The sequence below is a fragment of the Montipora foliosa genome, chromosome 6 (assembly GCF_036669935.1).
Source record: "Montipora foliosa isolate CH-2021 chromosome 6, ASM3666993v2, whole genome shotgun sequence".
In the NCBI taxonomy this organism is placed as follows: Eukaryota; Metazoa; Cnidaria; class Anthozoa; order Scleractinia; family Acroporidae; genus Montipora; species Montipora foliosa.
The window spans coordinates 7725004-7736819 of record NC_090874.1 but is presented as its reverse complement, the minus strand read 5'-3'; the positions used below and the strand labels follow the sequence as shown (position 1 = coordinate 7736819).

Genomic DNA, 11816 nt, shown 5'->3' with positions numbered 1-11816 from the left:
TAGACTGGTCATTGAATCATGCTGGTAATGGCAGTTGTAGAGGCTAAAATTTACCGCTTTACAACTGCCAACAGTTCACTGGGAAAGTGAAGTGATACATCATAAGTATTATACTACTACTACTACTACTACTACTACTACTACTACTACTACTACTACTACTACTACTACTACTGCTGCTGCTGCTGCTGCTGCTGCTGCTACTAATAATAATAATAATAATTAAAAAAGAGACTATTATGAAGCACAACAGAGCTGTTTTAATAATAATAATAATAATAATAATAATAATAATAATAATAATAATAATAATAATAATAATAATAATAATAATAATAATAATAATGATGTGTGAATGGAAATCTGAACTTTGGAACCCTCCAAAAGACCTGCCTCCTAGGAACAGTTAGGAATTTGGGAAATGCACTGAACATCTAAGGGTGTGTAACTTCAATTGACCCTATTCCGGAATAAGAATATGCGAGTGATGATTTAAAACGGTATGTCTGGCATTTTGAAGCAACAAGGATAATAAAGATATGTTTAAAATAGTATGTTAGCAGGTGTTTTTAATGTGAATCTCTGTAAAAACAAAGGATTTCTTACTTCTCTTTCACATATTCCTATTCCGGAATATGGTCAATTGAACGCACCCTAAGGTTGCACGTTGCAACTTGATCTTCAGTTGAACATTACCAGCTTTTTAAAATCAGTTTAGCTGTGAGATGACAAATAATAATAATGATAATAATGATGATGATGATGATGATGATGATGATGATGATGATGATGATAATGATAATAATATAAATGTGTAAGAGCAATTTTTGCTTCAAAATTAGGAAATTGCCTGAACAAGGTTAATCCAAAGGGTCTGGACTCACAAATGTTATTGCTTGGCATCATCAATTAACTTTAACTTTATGTTAAAATATTAGTAATAGTTTTTTACTTTGTTCCTCTTCAGAGAAGGTGAGCAGGGAGTACACTTCAGTCTGGCCATTTTTAAGTGAATATTAAAACAAAATTCAAATCATAAAGAACATTCGGGATACATTTCTGCAAACACCAAGTTGGTCTGGAGTGAATTCATAATAGGATTGCTGAGATTGCTACAAAACCTGGACATTACATCAATGGCTAGTTGCCATGTTGAAAACAGAGAAGACCTTGGGGAGGAAATTGCCATTACATTGCAGCATTGACAAGAATGGAACACAGAGGTATGGAAAAACTATTTGAAAATCGAAGTAAAAATCTGTTAATTGCAGGCTGGTCTTTCAATAAGACCAAATCTGAAATAATTAATGTCCATAAAACAAAAGAACAAAGCGAACATAACAATACCTAATTAGCAAACCCTAATTGGAATAACAATGGTTCTTTTGTCCTCCGCCATTTTAGTCTGGTATATGAAAGTCTACCCTAATTGCAATTGTGTCGATAACATATCCATATTCAACTGCAATTTAATTTTGTGTGCGGGTTTTAATTTCATTTGTGTGTCACTTGTAATTGTCATTTCTCAAACTCATTAATAATTCATAAAGTCAACTGTCACAAAGCACTGCATGTATACCACATCACGTGCATGTGTTTGGATACCCAATGAAAAACAATATACCACTCTCCAGTGAAAGTGGTATATACCACTAAAATATGCACAATGACAACTTGCACAAAATCAATGAATATTTATTACAGATATCTCTGTAATGGCCGTCCAAAGTTTGTACTCCCTCTTCAAAGTCTTTCGTGGTAAAAAAGCCGCCGGGTTCCAAAATACAGGACTTTACTAATCGATTCTGTTTCCATTCCTCGAAAACCTTACACGACCATTTGGTTTTATAAGCTGTTGATTTCGGTACTGCGTTATCAACACTTTTCTTCTCATCCACCACACTTTTCGGCTCCCGAAATCTCTCGAAAGACTTTGTTGCGGTATACATCCTGGACTAAACAACAACAGAACTTGTAAATGCAACTTTTACATCTCAGAATAAATCAAATCGCATCATAAATGCAAATTAATTAAGCCGGTGAAAAACATCTTTGATATTGAAATTATCCAGGAAGGGATGTTAGATAGCAAACAATTCTAATTTTAAGTCTTTGTTTATGATTTGTTTGAGAGTGATCATGAGAAGTTATTTCCAAAACTCGTGCTTCGTGTTTCATCGGGGAATCCAAACACCTCGAAACAATAAAAGCTCTCGGCCTACGGCCTTGTGATTTCATTTGTTTCTCGGTGTTTGAATACCCCGATGAAACACTCGCTCTCGTTAAGGAAATAGTACTTCTTCGTTGTTATGTTGAAAGTCAATTATCAACAGTCTGAGCCCCTCTAGTCTTCTCCAGTATCTTTTAGCATGTGAAATCCGTTTAAAGACTTCTCTTCCATGGCATTTCTTATGGACAACAACACACTGGATACGATGGCTAAGCCTATGGTGAAGTAGATAATGCTCATGATCGTAAATATTAACACGTGGGCGGGATAACCCGATGGGTCGCGATTAGGGGAGGGGTGCAGTGGGACAAAATCGCCGAAACCAATTGTCGTGAGGGTTATAAATCCGAAGTACACGCCGTCTAAATATCGCCATCCTTCGAGATAACAGCCAAACAGTGCTATAATTAAAATCATGAGTATGCTTATCATCAGTGTAATTGAAGCTGTCTTTATCCCGATTCCTGTTGGCTTTCGTTTGAGAACCCGTTCGTAGCAGCATTTGAGTGCGTGGCCGATCCACTCATTTATGTACTTTGCCAACGTTGATAACATGAGCCATGTCAATGGTATTCCAACCAAGGCGTACAGTATGCAAAATATCCGACCTGCGTTGGTGCAGGGAGTCACGTGACCGTAACCTGGTTTTAAAAGGAATTAATACAGTGAGAATCATTACATGCAGTTGACGGTGAAATTTGTGACAAAGGTATAAGCATCATCAAAGGCCCCTGTGGGTCATGTCATGATTGCATGATTGACGGAATTAATTTGTAGTTACCCCAATAATTTGTGGGAGAGACGGTACGTTTTTTTAGTCCTAGAATAAAAAAAATATTTTCCACAAAGCATTTTTTTCGTGCCATTTTTTATCTTAGCACAAACTAGTTGAAACTTAGAATTAACCCTTTAACTCCCAAGATCCGATTGTTTATTCTCCTTACTGGCTGTCATACACTCCTTTTTACATCACTTATGGGAATTTGATGATAGACCTGGAGCTTTTTACTTCTAACTAGTTCCCATTCTATTTTGGAAAAAATAACACGTGACTTCAGTATAAGTTGTGGAAATCAGGATTGACACTGATTCATATGAGCTTTAGAAACTGGAATAATTTTCATTTCCTACTGTTTGTGCTTTTGCTGTCAAAATGTATTGAAAACAAGCGCAAATAGTCAGCTTATGAATGGAAAGGTCACAAGCTGATCGCTGTGTGGATATCGACTTAGTTATGAGTTATTGCTGCCTTGTTAATCCCTTTCAAATGACACATCTGTCATGGATCTGATGGCGATTTTAAACCGTGCACAAGGACCACGCTGCTCGAAACTCAACCATTTTATTTCTATTATGTCTCCAATTATCCCACGCAGGAGAATAAAGTGCTGCGTGGCTTTTCTATTTATCATGTTAAGTGATATCTTAGTGGGGGGTTTTTTCCTGCCCATTTTGAATTTCTGCTTTAAAAAACATATCTGAAGCAACACAAAGATGTAAAAAAGGGGGTTTAGTCTTTAAAGAATCTGTGCTTCCTTTGTCGGTGGAGAATCGGTGAGACACAGAAATGGCTTTATCAACCTAGTTGATGAACGAAATGAATGTATATTTGAAATGCTAAGCGGGTAGATCGGCTTCTCTCATTCGTTGATGTTGTAAATTGACCACTGTAAAGAAATTGTGAAGTTGCCCTTCGTCAGAGCGAATTGTAACCCGGATTTAAGCTAATCGAGTAAAGAGCATGTTTAGAAAAAAAAAAAGAATTTAATTGTTTTAACCCGAGTCAAATTCAAAATACGTCAAAAATTTCCGCTTCCTCGTGTACATTGTCGAGTAATGCTTTACAAACCCGATAACAAATGATTCGGAAATGAGTTTTACATATGTTGACTTGAATTACATCTTTCTTAAATATACAGGTCATGTTTTACGTTTTAATTGAGTTCATATTGTTTTTGCTATGTCAAACGCACCGAGGGTCCCATTGCGAAGGGGAGCATTGGGGTCTGTTAGAAACCGAAAAACCGCACAAAAATTCGCCCAAAACCGAAAAACCGAATTGAATTTCGATCGAAACCGAAAACCAAATACAAAACCATCAAAACCGAAAGTTTACAGACCCGTATCCTGTATCAGGCATATCCTCTAGTCTGTGTTTAAATTAGGGATTTCGCAGTCACAAAGAGCTATCCTATAGACTACAATCGAAAATCAATAATTTTGAGAATCTAGACGTGAATTCAGAGATTCGATTGAAATCTTGCAACAATCAGTCGACCTACGACCTGTATTGACTGTAAAATGGTCTAACATAAAATTTCCCAGTTAATTTACCTTTTTGGTGGTCATCGGGAACTTTAATAGCCTGACGTTTACTGTGGTAAGAGAAAAAAGTCCTTGACTTGACGTCTGCGTTTGGAGTTTGAGAACTCTCGCGGCACGCGCTCTCGATGAGGAAACCGGAAACCAGATCGAAACCGTACAGGCAAAACCGAAAACCGCGTTGGATACCGAATCCGAAAAACCGCTTGTATCTTGGCCGAAAACCGAAAACCAAATGCTAAAAAAAGGGAAAACCCGAAACCGTAAGAGACACAAAAACCGAAAAACCAGCCTAAAAAAATGGCCAAAACCGAAAAACCGAAAATCCCAACGTCCCCTCTATTGCAATTGGTTAACTAGCTCTCTCACTTACGAGAGATTGGATCGCTTTGTTTGGTCACGGTCTGCCGGCTTTTTGTCAAGGACCAAACAAACTCGGAGGGTTGTTGGATGATAAAATCATATCTATTGTAAAGCAAACGAGCTGGTTTTGAATTCAAAATGTAAATTATTTGCTTTTTGCATTTAAATAGATAGTATTGTTTCCCGCATTTCCGAATAACTTTAAAATTATTGATTAAAATTTCGCAAGACTGTTCACAAAACATATCTTTTCAAATGATCGTTCAATTGAATTGTTTGCTGGCAATAAACTTAATAGAAATCAATATCCATGCAAAGCCAGATTAGGAATTATTTTGTTCCTAAACAAAGACAATTCTTTCCTTAGTGTGAAAATCATTCACGTTTCTCGAGTTACTTACAAGAAGCATATTGAAAGTTTCGAGGTCCGATTGGAAAAGAATGAACAGAAGGTAGCTGAAATATGTAAAATTGTTTGCTCATCTCGGGTTATCTATGGAAACTATTTTCTGACACGAATATATTCCTGAAGCGGTTTCAAGCCGAGGAAAAGGCCGTAAACTGCCACAAAGGTCACTGAACCTAACTGCTCAGACTTCTTTTAAAAAAAGTTGAAAAATACGTCGATCATGAAATTCTCTTTGGGCAGTTAGTCTAGGTGTTATCATGCAATACAATCTTAGGGAGTAATCGCGGAAGATACTGTTGAATGTAGAGTGTAAATTTTGTTTATCTTAACTGGTCCGCGTGCAGAGGTGGAATTAAGATATGAGTTTCCCGAGCTTATATTTTTCTTTTCAAGCCTTGAAAAAAACAGCTGCTTTGTCAAATGAATTGAGACCTTAACTGTAGTATTCAAGATAAGCCATTTTCCAAGTTGCGAAGTGAGTGGTGTTTTCATAATTGTAGATTTCCCTAAATATCACAAAAGCGTGGAAAATGTGTTGATCAAGTTCCTTTTTAAAAAAAATATTCTATACAGCAATCCTCTCATCTGGATATTGGAAATTTTCAAACTTGAAAATTTAGTACCTTTATTTTATCGTTCTTCAATCAAATTCCATTATTTGGTCTCTGTTGTCGTCGAGAAATCGTATTTCTTTTTGACGCGTATCTGCTAAAACAACAGCTGCATTTTATAACAATGCCAATTGCGCTGGAAACATGGAAGACGCAAGGAAGTCGCTAAACTGACGGTTTCGCTCGCAGTTGGAAACTCCATTTGATTAAAGTCCTCTGTTGAATAAACAGTTAAATAGAAAATAATGTATTTTTAATCAAGAATCGAAACGATGCAAGAAAGAGAAAGAGTCAGAATATTGTAAGAAACAGGATTTCTTCAGATGAAAACAATTTTTAAGCAAATTTGAGACCCTACGAAGGCTTAGAATTTAGCAAAAATGAATTTATTGACAAAAAAATAATTTTTCTTACCAATCGTTGTAACAACAGTTCCGGCAAAGAAAAGAGAACCGAGTATAGTCCATCTTTTCATCCAGTGCTGGCTAAATCCGTGGTCGACAATATCCTCAATTTTGTTGACGAAGACCTGCATGTCAGCCTGGGAAATATTATACTTTTGTTGGAAGTGATTCCGGGCTGTCAACATTGATTTTCGTTCCTCTTCTTCGTTCCGTGACTCCAAGGCTTGAAAGACGATCGCTCCTAAAAAGATATATGCCAGGAACATCGCAATTTGTATGACAAAATTTCTGTGCCCTTCTGCCAGCCACATTCCCTTTCCGTGGAGGGTAATCTAAGGTGCCCTCTTTTCGCTTCACTGAAGTCTTTGTGGCCGTGTGTGTCGACAGCTTTATGACCCCGCTCTTTCAGGCTGGGATGCCTACATGGCCGTAAATCACAACTAAACACTTTGTGAAAAAGCACAAAAGTTCGCGTTCTAATAATCCCAGCAGGTTCTTTGCTTTCACCGGGTCTTTCCCTATGAGTTATTTTCGCTCGTGCAATTAAATGACCTCGAGGAGATGTTCAAACTTTTGTGTGATACGATTGAATGCAGGAAACTTCAGAACTACAAGGAATTATATTTATGACCCAATTAACAACCCCGGGGTTGGGAAGCATAATTACCGGCCGGCGGTCGGAACTAACTAGTTCCGAATTGCGCATGCTTGTGATGCCCACGCTCCGCAATATCGACAATGAGTTTTGAATTTCTTGACGAAAAAGTGGCAACATTATGAAGATAAATTCATAGCCGCATCGTAAAAGCCGGTGCGGCTTTAGCGTTTGTTGAGCTATGATTTGAAAGACAGGCCTCAAAGAATACAGTTTACTGCATAGCTCATTAAGAACGAAGCGAGCAGCGAGTTGCCCCCTTCGTATCTGAATTAAACTGTAGAAAGAGGCCTTCGGAAATGAGTTACCAAGGACATTTACGATCATCTCGACAATTAATTGCCGTTTTATGCTGATTTTCTCAGTTGCCTACTTGCTGGCAATTTGATGATTTGTCCTGCGGGTGTAATATATAGTTTACGAAATTGCTTTTCTCGACCAATCTTCATATTGAGATTTTAAGTGACTCGAACTATATATAATAATAAAGTGAAAACCGAGAAAGGATGATTTAAATATTCCGTAAATAATAAAAAGAAAGAAACACTTATAAAAGCTAAAGATAATATCGAGGCCCGGCTCTTTGAGCCGTCGAAACTGTTTTCCGTTTAGATCAGCCAAAGTCTGGAGATAGACGTCTGAATTAGACACTTTCCTCGATTATATCACCACAAAATCGATACTACAATTTTGACCTTGAGGATAAGAAATCTTTGTCAAAAAAACTTTGCAACGCAAAAGAAATTTACAAAACGTGAAAGAAATACCTTGGCACTAGATAAACGAGGTTTCTGTTTGAACTTTGCCGTTCAAGTTATAGACTTGCGATAATTATGCAACACTGCGGGCTTTATTTTCGAGATTTCGTACTTGGATTTCACCTGTAGACACGAGAAAACCGCATCATATTGCCCAGCAAACAACATTCCCGGCCCAGAAATGCACTAAGTAGATTTCAATTTGATTGTTTACATCATAGTAAGAATTTCCAATTACTCTTAAGAGCGTCGCTTCCGATAAAGGCTTTCACAGTTTCTTGTTCCCAAACGTAACAACCTATAACAGCCTATATATATTATCAAGAACGTCTCCGAAAAAGTAAATTAAATTTTGAGGAAGCACACGAAAGACAATACGTTACCACAACAATCTTCGGCAGTATTTGTAACTTAAATTATGTCGAGAAAATCATGTTGAAGTTACAACGAACGGATAATTTACACACGGCGAAAGTGGAATTGACATATGACCGAAACTGAGTACGAGAAGAAACTAAAACGATAAATCTAAATCTAAATTCGTTATTCACCCTTGGTGTGACAAGATAAAATATAAATTTTCAGTCTTTTCATGCCCATGGCCGCAGTGGTCGTAAATGTTGCTTCCCTTCGGCTAGAACTGAAAGAGACACGGACAGCGATGGATTTGCTGAAAATCACGGCCCAGCTGCAAGTCACAAAGTACCGGACAAGTCAGCACTTTTGTCTTTGTGATTCACATGAATATGCCCTATTTGTCTTTCATAGACACGCACTTCAAAACACTGCATTTCTTGTATTGGCCACTTTCCGGACTTTGAGTCGAATTGTCTTATCATTCCGCCAAGTGACATCCTTTTAATCGCATGATAACGGAACTAATATTTAGCACTACCAAAATCATTTTGTTCGTAAGAGCTCAATGAACAGACGAACGCTCGTTCACAACGAACTTTTCTTCGCGCAGTCATCGTGTGGCTTGGGAAATGAAGATTGAGGAGACATTAAGGTAAATTCATGTGAATGAAATACACGGGACGGATGGAGGATGTTTTTTCCGACAACTGTAGTTCCAAGAAAATTTTTTTCCTATCACCCCCTCTTTTTCTCTCCGCGCTTCTTTTTACTTCGTCTGTATTTATTTTTACTTTTTCTATGAGATTGTTCAGATCCTGGGTTGTTCGACTGGGAGAAGGGGAGCTAATTCGCTGGGTGATTAATCCTCGCTTCTCAGCGCAAGTATCTTTTTAATGTGGTTGACCGTGAAAAGAAGATGTTCTCTCCAGTCTCTCCAACAGATAGCAAAGCTAACTTCGGAGCAGCAAACAAGTTGAACCTGGGTACAAGTTTGATTTGCCACTGCGCAGGGGAAGTTTATCGCCCTAGGTTGTTCTGCAAGAACATATGACTGACAAGTGAGAAGTTATGATCAGTCATCCGTTTTAGTCAATAAAAAGGGATTTTGCGGGAAAGCGATTGTCACGGCAACAACAGAAACCAACATTTTCATTGGTCAAATGAAGTGGGATTTTCGGTGTCGTAGCCGCCGTCGTTAATTTAAATGAAGATCCCTGATGTTTTTCTCTGTTTGTACCGGAGGGTCGTTAGCCATAAACCAAAATGATTATTGACTAATAGCAAAACGTGTAAACAGCATGGCGACCCACTAAAAAGCCAAAGCAATCGCGATTAGAAAAGCGATTAGTTTTAGTTTTTCTTCTCATTGGCCGAGTTGGAAAAGTGGCGGGAGGTTTTTTGACCTATCGCCTATAATCTCGACGGACAATTAAAACCTCGTTTTTATAAAATTTTATGTGAAAGATTGGTAGGGGACATTGAAGAGTCGGAGAGACTATCACAACCTCGTTCCCAGGGCTTTTTGGCGAAAAGCTCTGGGAACTAGGCACCATTTTGACAAATGCCAAATCCTTATCTTCTCTTAATACAATTGCGTCTTCCAACTTAAGATGCTTTGATAACCTCAGTGCTAACCAGCACTACCTTAGTGCTTTGAACACGGAACAGGAAGAGCAACAGCGGCAAGAGGAAGTTGACACTGAGACATAACAGGACACTACGCGATATTTATCTTTTTATTTTCATTGTTTCAACTGGACAATTTTTTCAATATTCTCTTTGGAGCTATAAATGACTTATTTTTCTAATTTGTGGCTTCAGTTTCGTTACTCGTTCGGCGATGCTTGCCTATGCACTTCTTCTTCTGTGTCGTCTTCGTCAGTCTCGCTACTATATATTGATTGAAAGCCGAAGATTGTTTTGTCTTCCATAATCTTTGTTATCGACAGTAAAACGCTTGAATTTACTGCAAGTCCAAACGAAAACAACAAAAAGCAAAATAAAATAAACAAGGATATGGCGAAAGAAGAACGTTCCTTTTTCTTGGGATCAAAGTTCGGATGCGTTGGGACATAATCCCCGAATCCTATAGTTGTTAAACTAATAAAGGCAAAATAGATGCCTTCGAAGAATGTCCAGTTTTCAGCAAACAAGCCAACCAACGCGATAACAGTCATGACGAATGTAGCCAGCGCCATGGCAATTAATAAGCAACATACATTGTACAATTTGTTCTCGGGGTGCCGTCCTCTGTTTTGTAATGCCAGGCCAATGTTCTCCACTATTTTCCTTCCGAGTGATGTGAGCATTAACCACGTGATCGGTATCCCAAATAGCGCGTACAGCATACAGAAGAGGCGACCAAACAAAGTTCTAGGGGCGAAATGACCGTACCCTGAAAGAGAGATAAAGAAACTAACTGCCCAGCAATGATAACACAACTAAGTGAAATAATAGGCCATTTGTAGGAGTTCTCCATGTGACCTCCTTCAGTGTATTAATCTTATGGCTTTAGTTCACAGTTCGATTACCACAAGGAAAAATACCTTGTGCCTTACTCACTTCTATGCACCGCTGCTTTGCTTACCAATGCTACACTCTTTTTTTTAATAACAATATATTTTATAAGAATATCGACACTGAAATTTGCGAAATTTTAAGAACATTTTAGGAATAAACCCGATGCTGAAATAACGATGTATTTTGTGTGATAAAAATTTGCAAATACAATACAATTATACGTTTTTAACTTAACCGTATAAGATTATTTCTTTCTCTATAAAACGAAGTTGAAACGAAGTCGAGTACTTTCGTTTCCATCACGGTGTTTCTGTGCGAAATGCACTTTTTAAAGCCGCCACAACGGCCAAGTGTCGTCAGACGTGACATCTTGACCTCGCTGATTGCAACGAAAAGCGATGGAGCACGTTCACATTGTAACGCGATGCAGATCTAGACACCAAACACTTGCAATACCCCAATACATTCTAAAACGGAAATGTTATTTAAGAATTTAAGAATATATATTTTCAGCCTAAAATCGGAAGAAAAATAAGAACATGAATTCAGCCTAGGCCGGAAAAACAAGTTTCTTTTAAAAGAAGTGTACAGGAATCAGTAGAAACAGAATGTTCTGCAGCATTACTATCTGTTAGATACACTAGTATATGTTTCGCGATAACAGCACCCTTTACCGACTGCAAGCAGGCTAGATTGTGACTGGACTGGAGCATGATTGGCATAAGAGGCCAAATCGCCGTTGGATTGAATGAAGGAAGGTTTGGTCAGATATACTGAAAGAATGTTGATTTTCGTGAATGGAAAGGATCAACAGTTACGTTCAAGGAGGGAAGTATGATGCCCACAAATAATCAATGAGCGTTGCGACGGTTTTCGTTCAAGACGCGAAAGACGCCGAAAGATTCGGCGTGCACTTGCATCCGCTGGAAGAACTTGAGGACACTGCAGGCGCTAGTATTAAAAACCACAATCAACAGGCGGATCCAGCGTCCTCCTCGGTCTCAGGCTGCGAAATCTACAATGATCGTAGATTGAACTTCGGTGCAAGATAGAGAAACCGCAGGCATTGACGAAGCCAAATAAGAAATTGAAAGATGCAACGAAAATTAAACATTGAGCAATTTCCGGCGGGAGCTATAAAGTTTTGACTGATGACGTGTCCATTAGTGTAGGCATAGTTACTATGG

General features: G+C 38.2%; 1 protein-coding gene across 1 annotated transcript in view; it reads right to left on the bottom strand.

Moving 5' to 3' along the window:
- Positions 1–781: 781 nt before the first annotated feature.
- The window catches only part of LOC138004977 (uncharacterized), a 12800-nt gene continuing 1765 nt past the window's right edge, over positions 782–11816 (bottom strand). The window contains exons 2-5 of the mRNA XM_068851272.1: positions 9958–10504; positions 9754–9808; positions 6350–6671; positions 782–2871 (exon numbers count right to left, since the gene is read on the bottom strand). Coding sequence (XP_068707373.1) covers positions 2345–2871; positions 6350–6671; positions 9754–9808; positions 9958–10504 — 1451 coding nt within the window. The 3' untranslated portion in view covers positions 782–2344. The remainder of the gene's footprint in view (positions 2872–6349; positions 6672–9753; positions 9809–9957; positions 10505–11816) is intronic.